The sequence below is a fragment of the Vicugna pacos genome, chromosome 2 (genome assembly GCF_048564905.1).
Source record: "Vicugna pacos chromosome 2, VicPac4, whole genome shotgun sequence".
NCBI classification, from domain to species: Eukaryota; Metazoa; Chordata; class Mammalia; order Artiodactyla; family Camelidae; genus Vicugna; species Vicugna pacos.
The window spans coordinates 12,670,568-12,693,727 of NC_132988.1; the positions used below are offsets into that span (position 1 = coordinate 12,670,568).

General features: G+C 43.2%; 1 protein-coding gene across 2 annotated transcripts in view; it reads left to right on the forward strand.

The window, feature by feature from the left end:
* The window catches only part of TMEM154 (transmembrane protein 154), a 42,744-nt gene that overhangs the window by 12,729 nt on the left and 6,855 nt on the right, over positions 1 to 23,160 (forward strand). The window contains exons 2-6 of one of the 2 annotated variants that reach the window (XM_015247001.3): positions 7,048 to 7,308; positions 7,399 to 7,437; positions 14,347 to 14,374; positions 15,801 to 15,886; positions 17,908 to 17,968. In XM_015247001.3, coding sequence (XP_015102487.1) covers positions 7,048 to 7,308; positions 7,399 to 7,437; positions 14,347 to 14,374; positions 15,801 to 15,886; positions 17,908 to 17,968 — 475 coding nt within the window. The remainder of the gene's footprint in view (positions 1 to 7,047; positions 7,309 to 7,398; positions 7,438 to 14,346; positions 14,375 to 15,800; positions 15,887 to 17,907; positions 17,969 to 23,160) is intronic. The other variant, XM_072975580.1, reaches the window with a different exon arrangement.

A 23,160-nucleotide genomic window follows, 5' to 3' on the forward strand; every position in this document is an offset into this window, starting at 1 on the left:
AACAAAACAAAATAAAACAAAACAAAAACACACGTAGGGGAGGGTATAGCTCAGTGGTAGAGTGCATGCCTAGCATGCACGAGGTCCTGGGTTCAACTCCCAGTACCTTCATCAAAATAATAAATAAATAAGTAAACCTAATTACCTTCCTCTGAAAAAAAAAATTCAATATATCCTGGCCAGAGGTTCTCAGGAGCTCTAGGCTTCAGTGAAGCAGTTGCATTCTGATAATAAATTGGGCAGCTGCTCAGAATTGGGAGAGCTGATTCTACTCCAGTTCCCCAAGGAGGAGCACAGGGAACGAGGGGTGGCCAGGGGTGGGTAGAGTCTGCAGACCTGGTTCTCAACCTTGCTGCACACTGGAATCTGTAAAAAATATTGGGGCTTGGGTTCACCCCAGGTGTTCTGATGTAATGGTTTGAGCGTGTGACCTGAGCATCAAAAAGGTTAATAGGTCCCCTGGTGATTCGAACGTGTGGCCAAGGCTGAAAAGCACTGGAGGACTCCTGGCTTGGTTTTACCTTGTCCTTCTAACACGAATCTGACTCTTTGCTGTAGACAGAGGTATAGAAGGTGTGGGAAGGCTTCTTGGGTTTAATTTCTTGAGCGTCCTGGAATCCACATGCTGCGGTTCCTCCACAGAGCAGGGCAGCGCTTGAGTGCCTGACACCTGCGCGTTTTCTTTCATGTCACCACCTGAATTGCACGATGGTTTCAACAATCTCTCCATGGAGTCTACAAGACAGGTGAAAGAATGGGGCAGCGAATTGAGTTCCAACATACTTCACAATATCCTGAGTTTAACAGCCTTCTCTTGCCATCGTTTTATTTTACATCATAATGTCAGTGTGGCAACCTTTCAGTTGCTATATAATACTTTTTTTTTTAAACTTTAAAAACGAGCTTGATTGCGTATTTGTTCCACTATCAAAAAAGGGAAGTTATCTAGTTCATTTCCCTGAGAAGCAGAGTCACTTCCTCTTAGGGACGATGCTCAGAGTGGCGACAAAGGGCGAGGTGCCCACTGGGCTGCTGAGCTGCCGGGCTCACCTCAAGCATTTCCCCCCTTTTCCCACTTACAAGGATCCCTCCTGGGGTCGATGCCAGATGAGTGAAATACGCACCCCAGGTGTCTTTGCATGGATATTGTGGCTCGGTGCACCATACAGTTTCTTTCGTAATTTTCGGATTAAAAGTAAAATGAAATACTGCAGCTTAATTTCACGAGTCACATGACCACTCCCAGTATCTTCTAATAATGTTCCATCATCTGGGCAGAGAGAGAGAGGTGGTGAAAGGGAGAATCTCAGGGAGGTTTGCATTGGGGTCACGCGAGAGAACCATGACTGGGTCACCGGAAGGGAAGAAAAGTCTTGCCAGGCCCGCCCTTGACCGCACTGGTGACTTCACTACTGGCCATCACAGGCAAGGTTCAAAGCCACATCCACGCGCATCACACAGCCCTCCTGCTTCCTCGTCCTTTCCTCGGCTGCTTCTCTTCTGTACTTTGCTGGCTGCTGCCTCTCTCTCCCCACCCTCACGCTGGGTCCTCTATACCTTTATATCTGCAGCTTCTTCAATTTTACAGTCTATCCTCACCCCCACCTCTGGGCCACACCCCTTTTCCCCTGAAAGATGTCCACATTCAGATGAGAAGAGACAACAATAAAATGAAGAAGTTACGCTGGGCCTATTAGTCTCCTGGGGAACAGAGAAACAGTTCAGTCTAGAGACGGGACAACCGAATGGGCACAGGACGAAGGAAACAGCAGACGGCCCACACCTGGCCTGTGTGTGGCCCTTTGTGGAACAGACAGCGTCTTCACAGCTGGGATTTCCTCTGCTCTTCGTGTGCACACTGTAGGATGGGCGGGGCTGACAGCCCCCCTTTGAGGTCTTTTAGGAGAAAGAGGTTTGGAGGAGAGAGGGGTTCTTCCCAGGCACCATGGCTCGAGAGGGCAGTGCCAAGTCTCAAGGCCTACTTTTTGGAACCCAAGCCCGGTCTTCCTTCCAGGATGCCATGGAGATGTCCCCCAAGTCCTCGCTCAACGCGAGAACTGGCCCTGCACGGTTTCTTAGAAAAGGCCAGGCCCAGTGTCTGCGCCACACAGTGGCCATTAGGTTGAATTGCTGTCAGCCCACCGCCCACGGAGGAACCACTGTCACACTCCAGAGAAATTCCCCAGAGCTGCCATCTGCGCTCCACACCCACCCCAGCTCATGTGACCTCCGGCTTCTCTCTGGTTTCCACCTTGGCTTCATCCACCTCTGCATTTCTTCATAGCTCCCACCTCTGCCCTCTGCTGACCCAGTCCTGGGTACAGATCTGCTTTGTGGCCCTCCCTAGTTTTCCAGCTCCCCCTTTGATGACAATTTGATGCTCCTGGCACAAACTCTTGGGCTGATCTCCAATGTTTTCAGCTTTCTCCTCGCTGACCCCTACGTGCCCAGCTCTCTACTTAGTTTCTGCCAATTCTCACTGTCTGAGGACTGGGCTGGAGTTGTCTTGATACAACTGTGAGGACGGACCCCTGCTCCCAAGAGTGGTTTGGTGCTGCACCCAATACCCTGTCCCCACTCTGGAGATCTGCAGCAGAATATACCTGCACGTGTGTAAAGTCAGGAGTGTGCAGGGCCGACTGCAGCAGCATCATGGGAAATACAAGAGAAACAGCCCACATCTCCATCAGTAGGAATAGATTGTCAGACATCCAAATAATGGGAGGGAAAGACATCTCTCTGTACACAGACATGGAATAATTTTCAAAATCCAATTTTAAGTTAAAAAAGCAAGGAGCAGTCTATAAATTTTGCTGCCATTGGTGTTAAAAAAAAAAAAGAAAACCAGAAATGATACACTTGTATATGCATAGAATTCTCTGGAAGGCATCAGAAACAGTGGTTACCACTTTGGAGGGAAATTGAGTGGCTGAGGAAAAGGGTGGTAGTGAAATCCTTTCTTTGCTTAGGACCATGTAAATGTGCATAGTACCTGTTCAAAAAGCCTAATTAAAAACAAGATGAACGTTTTAGAATCAACAGGGATATAGAAATAGATGGGACTCTGGAAATAATTCCTTAATTGTACAGATTAGAACATTTAGCCACTAGGGGGTAAATAATTTGTCCAAATTCCCTCAACCACTAAGCAACACAGCTGTGACTAGAACCTCGCTGTCATTGGCACCTACGTTCAAGGGAACACAGCTTCAAAATCCATAGGTATCAGTTGAACTGACAGCATAAATAAGGTTGTACCTTGATGAGATATTTTGTTACCCCAAAGGGGAAGAGAAAGGACCCCAATTCTTGTCATACCCTAAAGAGAAGAATTCATATGGGAGGCAGAAGCGTTGTGTAGTGAACGATTTTAAAGGTTTTATTAGCAAAGCGAAAGCACACCTCCAAGATTGGGAGGTGGTCTTTGTTTGCCCCTCCTCCTTATACCCTCGCTCAGAGGTGGTCTCTTGATTGACTGACAGCTCTTGCCCCTGGAGCGCTTAGTCATGCTCGTCCCCTTTTGCACACGTCCTTACCCATGATGCACACAGAAAGGCCCATGGGGGCACCTAAGCCAAAATGTTAATTATATTACAACAAGCGCTGGGTCATGTCCTCATGTCCGGTTAGGTCCTTGTTGCTACCTCGCAGCTGAGGCTGTTGAGTTCTGACCGATTTCTTGTTGGCACTCATTTACAGGAAGTAAAGCCCCCATATGCTAAAGGCAGGCATATCGCCATCTTCCCAACCATCCTCCCCCTCCACCACCTTATCTGCCCGGTGCCCTCACTTATCTAACTACCTAACAATTTGAGACTCAGTTTCTTTATCTGCAGTGTAAATGATAAAGTTGTTGTGAAGGTTGTTAGACGATGCATGTTTAGTTTATCCTAGTACCTAACTTATACTGTGAGCATCTGATGCATGACCGTTATTTATTATTTTGAGGCTATGATGGTATTGGTTGGGGAGGGAGGGCTGTGAGGGAGGTTGTCACAGGAGTGTCTGGAGATGAAGGCTTGCAGGGTAAAGAAAAATAAAACACAGAGAGAACCCTTGATTCTCATTTATTTCAACAGTCACTAGAGAATCAGAGTAAATGATGGCTAACATGGAAAACATACGTTTGAGTGTGTGTGAGAAGGATATTGTGGAGAGAATTTCCAGCCCTTTTCCCTCCAAAGTGCCACTGAGGGCCACCTGTGAGCAGCATTGTCCCTCGTGCTAAGAAACACATGTGGACAACCCAGGACCATCTGTGCAATTCTCTCCGTTTCTCTTCATGCCTGATCATCCAAACGCCCTCATTAGTCGTGCTAGCTTGTTTCCTTTCCTATTTTCTCTTCTTCTGGGGCAACAGGTCAAGTGTGACTCAGAGTGCTACTGTTCTACTGGGAACTTGTCCGCCTTCCACAGGGTGGCTGGAAACATCCCATTGTTCTGGGCAGCTCTGCTCACAGCCACCTGGGCTGGGGAGCTTGGGGCAAGCCCAGCAAAGCCCAGGTTTCTGAAAGCTCCTCCCCTCCCTTTGCCTTTGTGCTGGAAAACCACCTCCTTGTAGGCTGAGGGGCAAGAACCCAGGGTTCCCTCTCTCCGTCCCCATTTCTTGATTTGGAATTGTTCCATTCCTGCCTGATCGGAGGGAAAGTGTTATGTGGATTTCAAAGCTCACGTTCTGCAGCCAGCCCTCCTGGGTTCAAGTCCTCACTCCTCTGTGATAGTTTTGTGATCGTGGGCAAATCGTGGAGCCTCTCTGCCCCAGTTTCTGTCTGAGAAAAATGGTATGGACAAAATGCAATAATCCAGGAAAAAGGCAGAGCACAGCACTAGGCTCTTAGAAAATTATCTGTAAAGGTTAGCTTGAAATAGTGGTAGCAGCTACAGCAGTGGGAGAAATAAACACACAAAAGAGGTAAAAGGGAGGTCTGGGTATTAGAGGAAGGTGCACAACCACCAACTGCCTTTGTGCGTGTACCACTGCACAAAAAATACCACTGGGTATTTTTATAAACCCAGTCGCCCACCCCTAACCATATGTCCAGTTTTTACTGGTCTCAGTTATCAGTGAAGAAAGCTGTTTGGTCCCAGTAGTTCTGCAAGCAGGATGACTTCAAGGAGGAGGTTGTCCTGGTGGATAGTATCTTTTCCTAGTCCAAGGTGATACAGGATATATCAAAGCTTTAACAAATATGTGAATACATTATTGACTCACTTTATTTTGAGGTGGGAAGCCTCACGAAAAAGACAGAAAGACCCAGGCAGGGCCACTACCCTTCTGCCAGCACCATTTGGTTCCCTGGCCCAGCGGCATTATCTCACTTTTTAACTCTGAAACGGCTTACTTCTAGAAAAGCGGAACTTACCCCTAAGATTCTATTGGTTCTCTAAGCTCACTCCTGATTGGTCCATTTCCATCACTCCTGATTGGTCCATTTGTTATACCTTATTTGCATATGATGTTGCAAAATCTAGAGTGGCAGCCTATAAAAGCCTGTGTAAACCTACAGACACAGTCCAGAGCTTGGAGTGTTAACTCCTCTAGGCCCACTGGCATGATAAATCTGAGTTCTCTAACCCTCTGAGTGCTTCTTGGTCTCTCGCCCGGATCCAGGTTGCTGTCACAACTGAGCTATAACACTGAGCTGTAACACACTTTGAACATTTCCAAAGACCTAAGTACAGAGCAAAGTCATGTAACCCTGAAGGCAGAGATCAATAAATGGTAGATTTTTTAAATCCTGCTTTTAGTATATACACGTGAGGAATACTAGTTACTTAGACTCTGCCGTTTGTAATTGATTTTGATGGTTTGGTGTGGCATTGACCAATGTCATTATCAAGTGGATTCCCTGGTCTTCAGGAAAACTGAAGTGTTTACGTAACCCCCAAAAAACTAGACTGTGATCCAGCAAATATTTTTATAAACCCTGTCGCAGCTGTGCAGAGAGCTAAGGATGCATTGGCTCTACCTTGGCCTGTCAGTCATCCTGTAGGTGGTGGTCTAACCTGCTGTACAGAACGTGGCTTCAAGCAGCCGACGTCTCCATTGGCAGGGCACCTTCTACCTTGGGAAGCACTGTCACACAAATCATCTCACTGGGCAAGTCTTCTGTAGCCTCAGCTCATGTGCTGTTTTTCTCAGTGGGCCCCTCCTGAGCAATTGGCAACCTCGTACCACAAAGGGAGGAAAACCTGTGGCTCTCCTGACCATGGTCACTATGGAGCCCGGTGAGGAAGGGTTTTCTGAAGAATCATCCAGCTACTAGTCCTTTCCTGTCCTGTGATGAGCCACAGAACAATTTTCTAACACAATCTGAAGTCCCAACAGAATAAACCTGCTTATAGCTTACTAGTTGGGAAAGCTCTAAAGATGCATGTTATTCAATACATTTAAATATTGGTGCGGTTTCCTTAGTTTCTAAGGGCATTTCCCCTTGAGAATTTCATTTTACAAATGAAATACATGTTGTATGTTTATGTAGAATCCAGGAGAATTTCTGTTGGATCATTTCAGAGACAGACTCAGTTCTCTGCAGAACTGAAGCCTGACCCTGACATTTGATCAGTCACCCCAGTCTCAAAGACTTCTTTTCCATTGGTAGGTAACCTTTGAGTAAAAGTTAGGATTCAGTGCATTCCTTTATTCCTAAGAGTGTTACGTGGCAAGTGCTTAACTTTCAATAAATGGGAATTCAGGTTTTTTTCAGAAATGGTATTAAAATATTCTATAGGCTACCCTGGAATACCACCCTCAACATGACAAAACTCAATGCCCTTTGCTTAAGTGCATCTAAAGTGTCTGAAGGGTGCTAAACTGCCTGCATTTGTGGGAGGTTTAATCCCTGGGCTCTGATTCTGTTTTCAAGATACTCCCAGCCCTAGCTCCATTTATGTTCGATCAATACTCTGGCTCAGCTGAACTGGAAGACCAAATCCAGTGGATCAAGTTTATCACTGGATGCATGTAGGATAAATTTCAAATCACTGAGGACGTAATATGATAGCTCTGTCTTCGTGACAATTTCAATTTTGTGTGTGTTCCCACAGATTTTTTGGCGGAAACAGAACAGTCAGGAGAAACGCCCCAAGAAGCAGCTGTGCCAGATGAAGAGACTGTCTCTCTGAGCACGTTTGCTATGGTCACCACAGAATCATTCATCACAAATATGAACTCCACCCTTAATGGTGAGGATACAGATCAGCTAGAGTTTATACTCATGGTGTTGATCCCATTGATTTTACTGGCCCTCCTACTTTTATCAGTGATTCTCCTTGCAACATACCGTAAAAGAAAAAAGAATAAACCAGGTAAGTATTTTGCCTGTCCCCATTTCCAGACAGTTGCTTCATGTGTTAATGAATGATCAATAAAACACAATGCTTTTTGCTTCTGCACAGAGCCCTCTAGCCAAGGATCTCAGAACATTTTACAGACATGTGAGTATTATCCTGACACCTGCCTGGAGTTGGGGGTGGGGCGGGAGGAGGAACCAAGAGCTTTTAAAGTTAAGCAATGAGGACTACAGAAAATAGTAGTTGATGAATGGCTATTTCAATGAAGTTTTCCAGAGTTTAGAAATGCCATGTTCCTTTCTTAAAAAAAAAAAAAAAAAAGAAAAGAAAAAAGAATGTTTCTAGCCTAAATTGAGATTTAAAATACACTCTGGACCTAATTTGGATGAGGGCCCTGTTTAATTTTGGCCAATTAGTTCATGCAACATTTCCTGACTGTTGGGGGGAAAAGGTATGTCTGATGAAGCAGTGGGTCAGACCAGGGTCAGGGGTGGGACAGCTGGAGTCCTTGGGGTCATCTCCACAACAAAAGGATTCTTCCCTCTGTACTTTGTCACAGATACTGTATTCTCCCCCATGCTATGTCCCACCTGGATCTTGAAAAGGCCTGGGTGAAGCATTGGTCTTATTCCTATTAAATCTATGCTGGGGGAGAGAAACAGCTTAGTGGTAGAGTGCATGCTTAGCCTGCACCAGGTCCTGGGTTTGATCCCCAGTACCTCCATTTAAAAAAATTTTTTTAAAGATAAATCTATGCTAACTTTTAGAATAAAATTTCTGATTGGCTAAAAATGACTATCATCACTATAAAACCAATCTGATAGAAAATTCCCTGCGTCAGAGATACAGTCTGAGAGCATTTAGTTCCAATTCCAGGACTAGCAAATACTAGGTTTCAGGGCAATTCTAGGTCCAAAGCAGACTTGGATTCTTTTGACTTGTGCTGGTTAAAGATGACTGATTAGAATTTTAAGTTGAAGCCTCTAGGCATTCCAAAAATCACTCAAGGTTGATAAGATATACATTTACATGTACATCCTGGCCTCTGTGGCCCTCACCTCCACTAACAGGGCACCTCTGGCTGTGAGATCAGGCCCTGGGTCTGCGGGCTGCTCACTGTCCTTGCACTAGGAGAGCCTTTAAGCTCCCCCGGAGCTGTAAATGTTCATTTTCCATTATGCCAGCAGGGAGGGCAAATGTGAGCTGGGAAAGAAGCCCTGAGTGCATTACCCCTCATGGCAGAGGCTGGTGTCATAGATTCCAAGAAACCAGGAAATACACATGTTTCTCTACTGTTGGCAATTTCAGAGTGACCTGATAACAGTGGTCACATGGGTGTTCCTTTGTAAGCTAGAGAAAAAGAAAAAGCAAACAGAGCTGCCTGAACCCAGTTTTTTTTTTTTTTTAATGTTTTTATTGAAGTGTAGTTGATTTACAATGTTAGTTTCAGGTGTACAGCAAAGCAATTCAGTTATACATATATATATTTTTTCTTTTCAGATTTTTTTCCATTATAAGTTATTACAAAAAATATAGTTCCCTGTGCTATATGATAGATCCTAGTTGTTTATTTTATATGCAGTAATGTATATCTGTTAACCCAAACTCCTAATTTATCCTTCCTCTCTTTTCCCCACTGGTAACCAAAGTTTGTTTTCTATTTCCATGAGTCTTATTTTTGGTTTGTAAATATAATTTGTATCATTTTTTTAGATTCTACATAAAAGTGATATGTGATATTTGTCTTTCTTTATCTGACATATTTCACTTAATATGATCATCTCTAGGTCCATCCATATTGCTGTAAATGGCATTATTCATTCTTTTTTATGGCTGAGTAGTATTCCATTGTGTGTGTGTGTGTGTGTGTGTGTGTGTGTGTGTGTGTGTGTGTGTATACACAACATCTTCTTTATCCAGTCATCTGTTGGACATTAAGGTTGTTTCCAGATCTTCGTTATTGTAAATAGGGCTCCTATGAACATTGGGGGGTACGTAGATCCAGTTTTTTTGTTTCTGTTTTTTTTAAGTAGGGAAAGTAAGAACTTCCTGCTAGAACCATAGCCTATGGCTGGTCTTACCTAACAGAGTCATGTGGTGGGGGTAAGGGTGGGATTGGCCAGTCAAATGATCATGCTCTGAGGTTCTAAATCCAGAAAAGGACTTTTCATTGAACTTTATTTCGAGAATCTCAAAATTCAAAAGCCATTTACAAGTGAGAACTGGCCTCATCTTCAGACACGGCCCAGATAGTATTTGCTGTTCCCGGAGCATGGCTTGCCCTTTCCTGATGCCTCCATGCCTAGTTGATGCTATTTCTTCTGTCTGGAAATTCCTTTTTGTTTGCTTGGCAAATTCCCACCCTGTTCTTCAATGTCCAGCTCTAAAGTTTTTCTGGAGCCTTGAGTAATCACACCCCAGGCAAAATTCATCACCACTGCTCACTGTATTTACATACTTACATTGGCATAAGTTGGTGACTTGCCTGTTTTTGGTCTTTTTTTTTTTTTTTTTTTTTTTGTCTTGTCTCTCTATTTACTAGGTTCTCTGTAGGATCCAAGGGAACCAAGAACTTGTCTTATTTATCTTGTTGAATGGTGTAGGGTGAAGGTTGAGAGGACAGATTCTGGAACATTCTGCTAGTTGGCTTTTGCATTTCTCAGCTCTGTGACCTCTGGTTCAGTTAGTCTCCTCTTCTGTAAAATGGGAAGATTCAGTAACTACCTTACAGAGTTGTTGTGAGAATTAAGTGGATTCATCTATGTAAAGCACTTAGAAAAAACAGTACCTGACATGTTGTAATTGTTAGCTAACAATTATTATCCCTTTTATCTGACAGAATGCCTAGTCCAACACATATGTTACCTGCTCAATAAGTGTTTGTTGAATGGATGAGTTGATGAAAGAATGTTAGAACTCTTTTTTTTTAGAGAACACTTGTTCTTAGAGATAAAAATAACTGTGTACATTATCCATGATACAAACCGACACATTGTTTTTCATTTAAATGTGTCTCATTTTAAGAAAACAGAAACGATAGGGGAGGGTCTAGCTCAGTGGTAGAGTGCATGCCTAGCATGCATGAGGTCCTGGGTTCAGTCCTCAGTACTTCCATTAAAAATAAATAAATAAACCTAATTACCTTCCCTCCCAAAAACAAAATAAAAATAAAAAAAAATTTGTTTAAAGATTTAAGAAAACACAAATGGAAAACTAAGGATTTCAAAACAATTGCTTATCACAAAAGTTTTTGTTATAGAGAGTTTTATTTGGATATTTTTTGCTGGCCACTCCTTTAATATAGGTACAGATGGTTAACTGCTTGACAGATTAATCTCTGCGGGCAAGCTGATAGCTAAAAGGTTCTCAACCACTGTCCACAGAAGTTCACCCACCAACATTTAACATTACAATGCAAGTCAATAAAAGGAGAATTTTTTTAATTTAGTTTTTTTTTTAATTTGAAGAGCCTAGTTCTTTTTTTTAGGTTTTTTTTTGTTTGTTTTTGTTTTTTGTTTTTTGGGTTTTTTTCTGTTTTTTGTTTTGGTGGGGGAGGTAATTTAGGTTTATGCATTTATTAATGGAAGTGCTGGGGATTGAACCCAGGGCCTCATGCATGCTAAGCCAGTGCTCTACCACTGAGCTATACCCTCTTCCCCAGAATATTTAAATTAATGGAATTTGACTTAAATATATTCTTTCCAGGAAAAATAAAACTGTCATTCTGGGTCAGACTAGCATTTTGCTTGGAAAGTTCTTAAAGGAATGTTTTGTGAGTGAACAGGAGGATGTCCCCTCATAATGTTAGGAACAGACGCATCGTTTCTTTGCTCACAGGAATAGACCCTGGTGTATTGCCCTATACCAGGAAATGTCTTTAAATTCAACAACTGGGGAGTATTTGGCTAACGTTTTTAGAAAGGACACTTCACCTACATGGAAATTGCCCTTTTTCCTTTAGTCCTGTCCTTTTCATGCCCAGAAAAAGGGAAGGCTGTGTAGCGACTTGCGCTAATGTCATTCTCCCGAGACTTCCAGGCACTGCATTTACAGTTGTTATTATTTAACACATATGAGGTGTCTTGAGGTGCTGCGTCTCTCGGAAAGAGCTGCAGGGAAAACAGCTGGCAGTAAACCATCCCTTTGAACAGGCTGTGGCTGCCTGACACCTGGCTCTGCTTAGTCGGTCTCCAGAAAGAGAGTCACTCGCTCGCTGCTCAGCATGGAAACCAGAGAAGCAAGCCAGCCTCCCGCTGGGCTCCTGCCGCCAGCCCCCACCCCGGCCAGCCCACGGCCACGTGCACAGAGGAGAGTAGCTGGGAGCGGGGCCTCTTCAGGCTAAGTGGGTGTCATGCGGGGACTGCAGGACCCGCCGGGGAGGCGGACAGGAAGTGGAAGGGCGGTGGGAGGGAAAATGGCATCAAGTGCGGGTGGCGGGCTGCGTGAGAGCCTCCCGGGTGCAGAGGGAGTAGCAGGCGGCTATTAATAAAGAGATAGAAGCCAGGTGGAGCTGAGCGGGCAGGGCCTGATTGCTGAGGACGGGTAATTGGTGTCCCTCTTGGTTTAATGCTCGGCTGTGCTGCGCTCTCCCAGGTGTCTTTCTGTTGCCATGGCGCCTGGGGCAGGGGTAACGGCGGCAAGGAGACGGGCTGTGGAAGGCTTTTTGCTCTGTTTGAATACTGATAACCCGAGCTTCACACTCGGTACCTCTGGAGCACTTGTGTAATGGGTTTTTAAACTTCATCATCTGCATGTGGGGCTAGCTTTTGCTCCCCCCGAAGCCTGCGGGCACCCAGATTAGAAAGATAAATCCACCCCCTCAACAGTGGGGCTGCGGGGCCACTTGTTCTGCAAGAAAGTAGTAAGGGGTTGTTTATGAAGCAGGGAAAGAGGGAGAGGGAGGAGGCGGGAGTGACAAAACAGGGGGATTTTTATGGGTCCACCTGTAAGGGAGGTTCAGTTGTATGGGGGCTTTATTTATAGTAAAATCCTTTAAAGAAGTAGCTGATAAATTCTAGATGAAAAATGCATACATAAAATAAGATGTACACACTCCCCTCTCCCCCATCTAAGTGTCTGAGGAGTCAGACATCTGCAGGGGGCTTCACATTCCTACCCCAGGGGGCAGAAGGACATAACCTACCGCTCCTGGAAGGGAAGTAGTGATGGCATGAAACTGACATCTGTGCCCAGCTTTCCTGGATTAGCGGTGCATGAAAGCATGCCAACCCACAGGAAATGACAGCGGCTCCCGGCTGCCAGGAGCTCAGTTCCAGGTGCCTGCTGGTTGTGTTCCCTCGCTGGGGACCTGCATTTCTGCCTGCCAGACAAAAGGAGGCCTCTGATTGCCAAGAATCAGGACCATCTGACTATGCAGCGGACCTCTACACAGTGGTTTGCTGCTCAGTGGTTTTCCCATTGAAAAAGGTGCAATGGGGCTGTGCTCTCCATTCGCTGGACATTGTTGCCTCCTTTCTCTGGATGCATTGGACTCCCTGCCAAACAAAACAGAGCTTGAGCTGGGGCATTGGGCCCTAATTCTTGCCACATGTTCATTTGGATTCTGATCAGCGTTAGAGCCATTTTGCAAACTGTTACCTGGCTCATCTTGACTAACAGCAGGCTTGTTGAAAGCTTCACTACTCTGATAATGTGAAATCCAGAACACTGGGCATGAATTTAACCCCAGGACTGGGCAATCCAGAGTAAGACCTATTCATTTATTCAATAAATATGTACAGGGTGTTTATCAGGTACCGTGCAAGTGGGATGGGAAGGGGGAATACCACGTTCAACAAGGCAGATATGATCCCCGCACTTTGGGAGCTGTGGCCCAGTGGGAGAGACAGATAAAAAAGAATGACACAGACGAACTGATCAATGACAGGTGGTAGCAGATGCTATGAAGAAGCAAGCAAGGTACTGAGCCGGAAACAGCAGGAAAGATGAGCCCTGCATCAAACAGAGGAGGTGGGGGAGGCCTTTCTGAGTTTAAGGTGATGTAACCAGGCAAAGGGCTGTGTGCCCGCAGTACAGGAAGTCAAACTCTGAGAGTGGGTTTGCAGCAAAGGAAAGGTTTGTTGCAGGGTGGCATGCAAGGGAGTGGGAGACAAGCCTCAGATCCACTCCAACTTGGTATTTGAGTTGGGGATGTTCTCAGCAGAGAAGAACAGAGAGGCTGGGATTAATCATCTGGTGACATTTCTGTGACATTTCTTAATCATGGTTTGGTGAGTTGGGATGTCTCTGGTTTATGATTCCCTGGCCAGGTGGCCCATGGCTGGGGGTCTGTGAGCGCATCTTGCCCCGGAGAGACAACTTGAGTTTGTGTGATAGTGGTGACACCTACAGCAGCAATTTTAGTACACGAACGATGTTATCGACAACAGCAGTTTTAGTCCTCTGATTCTGGTTGGTGAGTGTTCAGTTAGGATTGAGGTCAGATGGGACAAGAAAGAGAATAAAGTTTTGGATAGAGAGATGAATCTTAACCTCGGTAGGGGAATTCGGTTTTAGAGGGACTTGCTTTCACTGAGACTGGAAGGTGTGAGGGATTCAGCCACACAAAGAGTAGGGGTTAGAGGAGTGGTCCGAGCAAAGCCTGTGACGGATACCCCACATCCTACTCTGGGACAAAGGGACAGTGTCATGCTGTTTGGTGTGGAGTGTCACAAGCAGATGAAACAGAAGTGGTTTGAACCAGGATACCTGGGGGTCCAGGAACAAGTACTCTTGTCAACTCCTCCTTTGTCCCCCTTACCACTGTTTTCTTCTTCATATGGATAAAGACAGCCCAGAGGGATGGGCATCTGATGTGAAGTGTGTGTTCTCAGAGGACCCCGATATCTAAAAGAAACAGATTTCATAGTGATGGCACCTCATTTCAACATAGCAATCTGCAGTTGTTAACTTAGAGGTTAATTATGGTTCCTTTAAAAACTTCATCTACTTAAAGTCATTGCCTGTCTCTGTAGAGATTTCAGCTATTGTTGAAATGAAAAGTTGTTACAGACTATGCAAGCTAACGTGACTTTTATGTTTACTCTCTTTTAGGTGAACTGGGAAATGAAAACTTGAAAGTGTAAGTTCCCCTACTGCATCCATTCCAGCTCAGGGTGGACGAGGGTGTCGAGGATGTCCAGGGATAAGCAGATTAGAAAGCCAGCTTTTCAACAGTTTTGGTTCAGACACTCCTCGTGGGTGTCTTCCCCGGCCCCAGGACATGTGCCGGAGGATATGCAGGAGCCCCCACCTCAGCCCAGCAGGGGATCTGAGTAGAAGAGAAGATCCTCTGTTCAGAAAAGAACCTTTTTCTGACTGCGGCCAATTCCAAATGCATGGTTGGTTAAATATTTCTGACCCTGGGCATATTTCAAGGACATTGATTCTTTTATTCTGATTTAAAAAATTTTTTATTCTTATTTTTTACTGAAGTGTAGTCGATTTACAATGTTAGTGTCAGGTGTACAGCATATCAGTTCAGTTATACATATATATACATAATACATACATATATTTTGTTTCTTTTCCATTATGGATCATTACAAGAAATTGAATATAGTTCCCTGTGTTATACAGTAGGTCCTTGTTGTTTATTTTATGTACAGTATTGTCTTGTTAAAATTTTTTATCACCAGGTAAGATACTTTGGCTGGTATTAAGGGAGGAGAGCGAGAAGACTGAAGTCTGTAGGTTGAGAAGCAGTGCATCATGGGGGCTGGGGGCAGGAAGTGGGGTGGAGGGGACAGAGGGAGAGAAGATTCCGTCCAGAGGGGTGGTCTGGGGTGATGTCACCACCAAGTCTGCCCTGCCCTTGCTTGTTTGGACACCAGACTGGCTTCCTCCGCGCAGGCTAGCGCATAGGCAGCCCTTCAGAGCCGGGGGTCCCCGCCCCCACCTCCCTCTCCGGCAGCCCGGGGCTGCTTCACCTAACGGTGCGCGCCCAGCCCTGGCAGGGGGGAAGCCCCCAGATTTCTGAAAGCAAGGGTTCTATTTCTTCAAAGCAGGAAAGCCAGGAACAAAGGGAGAGGTGATGAAAGTAGCTTGTTGACAGTGGCGTCTTGACCTGGGGCAGTGATGAAAAACCCCAAAAGAAAGGGAAGTGAAATTAAGCAAGGCTAAAATGCTAAATGTAGCAACTCCCTGGGGGGGGGGGGGCTCGCAGGGAAGACTTGTAGGCTCGGCTGGTACCTTCAGGGGAGCAGAGTCTGGATTCCCTTGCAGCCTGGTCCTGGTATGTGCTCCCTACGTGTTTAGATCAGTGACGGTTGAAGGTTTACTTTAGTTTTCGCCTTTTTTCCTGTTAGTTTGGTACACTTGAACAGGCAAACCCCTGCTCACCCAGGCTACCCCGGAGCATCAGATACGGAATCAAGTTCATCTTCCCCAGAGTCCACGGTCCACATCCTAGGCTCTCCTCAAATGAAATTAAGCACACCATACATGTTGGTTTTGTTTCGTGTTTGTTTTTTTTTTTTTCCAACAAGCTTTTTACTTTCTTTCTCTAGACCTATTTTTGAGGAAGACACACCCTCTGTCATGGAAATAGAAATGGAAGAGCTTGATAAGTGGATGAACAGCATGAATAGAAATGGTATGTGGGGTGTTAATAACCTAGTTTTTTCTGTTTTCTCTGATAAGAGAAAGCTGCAAAAGCTTTATAACCGTGCGGTAAATCCTGGCGCGGGACCGGGTGAACCCACCCGCGTTACATCAGGCACGTGCAGACAGTAACCTTGGGTCTGACCACCTTTAACTATTCATTTTAATTATTGTATCAATTGTCACTTGTTTTTATTTTTGTGCACATTTTTCACATGATCTTTTTCGAGAAGAAAATGGCCTTTTTTTCAAGCAAGGAAATCTCTTGAGACCAAGCTATCTGGGAAAAGTTAGCATCTGGTTTTACCTGGTGTCTTATAGAATTTAGACATCTCTGATTTTAATCTGTATACAGATATAAAACTTCCTCAAATATAGTTTACATCGATCTGTGCTGTCCAATAGACATTAGTCATATGTGTCTGCTTTACTTAAAATTTTAAAAATTAAATAAAATTAATTTTGTTCCTTAGTCACTCCAGTCACATTTTGAAGACTCAGTAACCACCTGTAGCTAATGGCTATTATAGCATAAAGTGAAGATCTAGAACATTCCAGTCACTGTAGAAAGTTCTATTGGACAGCACTAATAGAGATAGTGATATAAATATCCAACTCTTACTGACTTTTCAATTGATACCTGGCAGTAATTATAGTATATATTCCTTACTTTTCATTAAATCAATATTTGGACTTTAAAATGATGATAGCTGTTTTTTTCTTTTTTAAATTCCTTTAAAAAAATCAATAAATTATTTTAATGCTCATGTTAAATTAATACAATCCACTATTTATATTATTACATCACATGTATTTTTAATATTTATCTTAAAAAATACCCCAGGGTCTGTCAGATTCAACAATCTACAAAGGAATTCTCAAATCCAGATACTTGTTATTAGAAATTATTGTATTATTCCAATATATACAATTGTATGTTAGTAATATTAGAACCACTTAACTAACTTGCACAATTTTGAACAGTTTTTCATAGTCCAATATTGATGGAAGAATGGCTCTGTAAAGCATTTGCGGATTGGGGTGGGTCATTGAGGTAATCCTTAAAGTAGTTTCATTTTGTTGTTTTTAGTTTATAAAAGTAATATACATACACAGTAGAATTTGGAAAATGCAAAAAAAAAAGTGGAATGAGAAAAAAAATCCATCACCCAGAAACAATCTCTCTTAATATTTTGATATATTTCCTTTTGTGGCTGAGGTCACTGTAGTACAAAATCATGATCCTGTTACACTCACTAAAATCAGAAATCTGGAAAAAGCCATTTCTATTTGATAACTAAAGCAGAGTGTTGTTTTGATGCATAGGTGATTGATCCAATGGATTTTTTTTCCCTTTAAAAGCAGCAGTAGTTGGGGGGGAGAGTATAGCTCAAGTGGTAGAGCACATGCTTAGCATGAACGAGGTCCTGGGTTCAATCCCCAGTACCTCCCTCAAAAATAAATAAACCTAATTACCTTCCCTCCTCACCCAAATGAAATATTTAAGCAATACAATAATAAATAAGTAAAATATTAAAAAAAGAAACCAGCAGAAGTGTCATAAGAGAGAATTCTGATGACCTTAAGAAGGTCAATTGTTCCCCACTTTGCCTGCTCCTTTCCCATCGTGCCTCCTGACCGAAGTCATTCTGCAGGCACATCAGGACCGCAGATAAGGCTGTTTTATTCCAGCATCCACCCTAAGCCATGCAGATTCCAGTCTTTGGAGCCACAGTGGGGTTCTTCAGGGACTGAATAACCAAGCAGTGATGAATTGTGCCCTTTCCAACGGAGCCAGAGGCACGTTGAAGTCTTGTATCTGTGCTATTAGTACATTTTCCATTTCAAGAGCCTTGCCATCATTAATCTTTTAACCTCTGGAGCTCCCTGGTGAGGCCATTTCTGTCCAAGTAACCACACGATCAGAGAAATGTGATGCTCAACTGTGTGAGTTTTGTGGATAGAAAATAGAATTTCAGTAACTAATAGTGAGCTTGTTTTGTTCTGTCCTAGCCGACTATGAATGTTTACCTACCTTAGAGGAGGAAAAGGAACCAAACCAAAACCACCCAAGGTACTTCTAATTTCTACCTCAGATTATATGTGTGTGTTGGGGGAGATCAGAGACCACAGTCAAGGACTTCTGCCCACCTTCTCTGTGCCTGCAAATTTTATGTGACAGTTTACATGGGAGTATGGAGTAGTGGTGTAGTGTGGAGGAAACAGTGTGAGTTATGGAAGATAGAAAAGTACAAAGTAAATATCCAAGTGGCCCTTTATCTTTAGAAATAAATTCGTACTGACATTTTCTTGCCCTTCTAAAGAGACGCTGTTGAGTTGGCTTCTGTTTTAGTCCTAATACTTTCTGATTATAACAAACTCTGGGTTTGTATACCTTGGATGAATAGATGTTTGGTAAGGAAAACAGAGGAAGGTGACAATCTCAAAGGGGAAACTGTAAATAAGAATGAGTACAATGAACATGTAAAAATCAAGACAAAAGGAAACCCCGCCTGGATTGGAGTGTTCTAGGAGAGAAGTTAAATGAGAATTTTAAAAACCCATATTACATTCCACCACTAGGTGGCTCTGCTTGATAGAAAATTTCAGTGCACCCAGGGTAGGCGTGTCTTTCAGCACTCCATAACCCAGTTTAAATTCCAAAATCTTTTGTGAGGATGGAAATGACCGTGTTTGAGTGGTTTTGATCAGAGAATTCTTTGGTCAGGACGTGGGATGTGCTCGCAGGAAATAGGATAGATGATTCAGCAAGTCAGGGACTTGTTCCCCAGAGCCGAGGGGTTGGGATGGGGGGTGAGCACTGGATTGTTGATGGAGTGACTCAGAGATGACCAGCCAGCAGGGAACTTGACTGAGCCCATGACTGAGACGTTACACTCCTATCAGGATAGACAGAATAACCTTTCAGAGCAGGATCAATACCACTCACCAGCTCTCCCTCCAGGTTAACCAGAGGTCCTGTGCCAGTCACCTTAAATGCATCCAGAGGGCAGTCACTCGTCATAAACAGTTTCTGAAGCCAGAGCATTGCAGGGAAATACTGATTACTAGACGGTGACTGAGGCAGTCAGAAGTTTGTCTTCCGGACCCTCATTCTGCTTCTTTCCCTAAACCTCACCTAAGAAGTCATGCCACCGCAATCTTTCTGAGGCAAACCTCCTTTCTGCTGCAGAAATCTCCATCTTGTTGTCGATGTCAGTCATTGTCACCTCTGCAGGTGTCTGCATGTTAAAATTCATCACTGGTTAGGAGAAAAGTCTATGCTATTTAAATGAGATAGCGGATACTAGCAAGCAGACAAAGGGAAAAGATGCTAGTGGGTGTATCACAAAGGACATTACAAAGGAATCTTTTCCTTTCATTTTTTACCTAAAAATGAACATTTATGTATATCTAGTATAAGGCTAAGATCACCACCAAAATCTTATAAATACCTTATTACTGTGTCTGTGATGGGCACCATCAAAAGATGTGAAATGTCAGTGAATTTTATATACCTGCCTCTTATTCTTTGAAATTGTTAGCAACATAGGAGAAGCTTAATGTTAGAGAATTGTATGGTGGTGAAAGCTTCTTAGAAATCATATTTTTGAAATATTGAGAGGTTGGTCTTTGAAATAAGCTCAAGCACATTTCTGCCTGTAAGGCAAAAAGCCTTAACCTATTTGGAAAGCTGCTTTATGCTAAATTATTATTTTTAAAGGGAATGCCTACATTCTTCTGTTGGTCCAGAACTATCTGGTTTTAACTCAAGGACAACTGTCAGGCCTTCCCCTCACTCCCTCTCTGTGAAGCCATGGTTCTAGAACCAAGAATGGCAAGTCCCTAGCCTTTGGTGCCAAAGATACTGTCTGATTACTTCAAGGGGTATCACGATACTGCAAAACAAATTTAATTTTTATTCACCAAAAACTCAGAAAAGCACAAAGCACTTGGAACAAAGCCTGGTACAGAATTGACTCTCAATAAATATTGGTTACTATTTTTATTAAAAAGTTAGAATTGATGTACATAAACACATTGCCGTTTGGGCTCATGAACTAATGTCCTAAAGTCCAGGCACATCTGTTTCAGTAGATGGGGCATTATTTTTGCCCCTGGTTTCCCTGGGAATTTCTTTCTGGAGCTCGCCTGTCTTGAGAAATCATGAATGTTTCATCTCCTAGGAATGATTGGAGACTTCCGGTTCCCCATCCATTATTAGCATAGACCCGTTAATGTTGTTGATTTCAGAATAAGTCCTCTTAGCAGTTTGGAGTTTTTGAAAGAGTATATAGTTTGGATAATCTTTCTTTTCTGTCATGAATTTATTTATATTACTTCCTCCTATTGTCTTAATGACATTGATAGTTGATGAAACATTTACTTTGAATATCTAATCCAGAACAGAAGGAAGACATTTTTTTCTCTCAAAAAGCTTGTGAATCATTAGAGATACAGGTGGAGAGAGCATTGGTGACTGGGCTTAGAAAATCAGACTAGTTTTAAGACCTGACTTGGACAGTCATTTGTTCTTTATCCAAAGACAAGTCACTTTAACTCTATGAGCTCCAGTTTCCTGGTCTTGAAAAATGGAAATAATGCCACCTGCTCTGCTAGTTTTACTGGATAAAAGATCAGATAAGAGGAAAAAAACCACTTTGTAAGTTTTGAAGCACCACGCAATGAAACTGATTCTTTCATAGTTCTCCCCATCCTCTCCAATTGGCTTTAAAAAAAAAAAAAAGGTATCATATTTTAGAAAAGTTTTAGGTTCTCAGCAAAACTGAACAGAAAGTACAGAGACGTCCCATGTATCCCTTGTCCTGGCATGCACCGCCTTCCCCACTGTTGACATCTCCGAACAGGAGATGGGGAATTTGTTACAGTCAGTTAACCTATTTTGACACATCATTCTCCCCAAAGTTCCCAGTACACAGGTGACTCTAACGCTTCCGAAAGTATATAGCCATCGCTGAAGATTGAACTTAGTGGAAAACACTTCCCCATTTTCCTGCTAATCTAAGCAAGAGGATGGGGAACAAAGAATTCTGGAATCTGTTTACAGGGTTCAGCCCTTCTTGATGCTAGAAAGACACCCTGATGTGGAGCCTCTGTGATACATAAAGTCCACGGTGCTTCTGGGAAAAAAAGGAGTTGATCTGGTCACCGTCTCACACTTAATGCATCATACTATGTGCCAAGGCTTCCACCCTTCAACCTTCCCTGTTTAGAGTCCATCATCTCAGGTCTTCCAGAACTTTCCCCACAGATCCCATTCGCCAGTGGGTGCTCATTACCTCGCCCTGTCCTCACTGAGGGGACATTTCCCTTGAGCTGTGAAATCTAAAACTTAACACAGGATTTGAATAAGGGCCAGAGATACACAAAGTACTATGGGAAGCTTAAACTATGGGTTTTAAAGAAATCAGTAGGAAAAGACAGCAAAGGAACTGCGGGGGAGGGGGAGTTCTATATTCTTATTTCCCACCTTAGCATTTCCCCCTATAATCCATACCTGTCATGTGCCAGACAATGCGCAGGTGCTGGGAATAGTGTCCGTGGGGCAGCGTCCAAGGGGTGTGGCATTGTGGAGGCAGATCCGCCCTGGCATCGAACAGAATTCCATCACTGACGTTGTTCAGCACGGCCAGGGCACAGTGATAACAGAAACCAGATCCACTGAGTTGGTTTTATTATTGTTTAAATTCTCTGTGAAGAATTCACTCCCTTCTGGTCTGCTCCCACCCTTACAATACCTTCTCAAATGCCGGTTGATAGTGGCAAAAACAAAATGGAATTGCTTTCATCAGGGTGCTCACAGTCTAGGCAGCCTCTTCCTTCTTCCTGAGGCCTTTGGAACTAGACGATTTACTGAAAGCTTGGTGTTTCTGCCTCTGCAAGCTTCAGTGAATAACCACAGACAAGGAACTGCAAATATTAGCCAAGTGTCTTTCCCTTTCTGCCTGTTGGCCACAGTGATGATTTTACGTTGAGTAACAGCATTGGGAAAGATAAGGGGAGAATTAGATTTGATTTCATCCAAGTAGATTTATAATTTTGCAAGTAAAGTGACAACAACAATAATAAAACGTTTATTGTATATGCCAGAAGTCTAGGTACTGTTACCTAGGAATTAACTAAGTCAGAGAGGATAAGGAACCATAGATCTGTTCTGGTTTTGTAATAATTCTATTGTTCATTTTATGATTCACTTCTGAGCTCATGATATTCTAAAAGGGATCGCTTCAGTGTTTCTCAGGAAAATCCAGGTTAGTTTAATAAAGAATGTTGTGAATTTCTTCCTGTTTCTTCCCTTCTCTTTGTCTTTTTTGGGGGAAAGTACAGTTTTTACAAATATATTTATTGAGCATTTAATGTGTGCTTGGCATTGTCCACATCGTGCCAGGACAACCAGCTAAAAATGAAATAATCCTTCTGTGTAAACCTAGAACTCAGAGAGGTTAAGTGATTCACACAGCAAGTTTATGATGAGTTGCGATGAAACTCAATCTAGAGGAGAGTTTGTTTTAAAATTGCATTTCATTTTCTTTTATTGATTAGTTAAAATAAGAGATAGTCCATAAATTAAAAGACACCTTAGAGATCTCAAAAAAGAACACTTAGAGGCAAGACAGCTGGCTACCGTGAGGCTAAGCTATTTGGTGGCTGGTGTGTCCACCACCTGTGCAGTCATTGACAAGATGGAACCATTAATTGCAAGAAAACAGCAGTTTTGTGTGAACTATTTTGGCCTCTCCGAGCACGTAAATCTCTGTGGCCACTTCCAATTACTTTATGAGTTTCTTTCCTCTTTTTCTTTCTAGTCCCTCAAGTCATTTAAAAGTCAACAAGTATTAAATATTGAGTATGTTCAGTGCCAACTGATTTCCCTCAAATCTGAGCTAAGTATTACGAGGAAGATAAAGTAACAGTTTCTAATCCTGCAGATGGTAACCTCAAATGAGATTGTTAATAGGCAGGGGTGTATGTGTGTGTGTCTCTGTGTGTGTGTGTGTGTGTGTGTGTGTGTGTTTAGTGGGTGAAAGAAGAAGTACTCAGTTTAATAAACCACAGCATTGCTTGAATAGTGGCCCAGATTATGTCTACACTGTGGGCATGATCTATGTGTCTTGGACCAATTCTAGGCCTGGCTCTGATGTTAGCCAGATGCGCGTCTCTTTAATTCCACTCGGGCCAGGCCTCTTACGGGAAGAAGGGACATTATACTGATGAAGAGGAAAGGAGCATGATCTAGCTGTTACT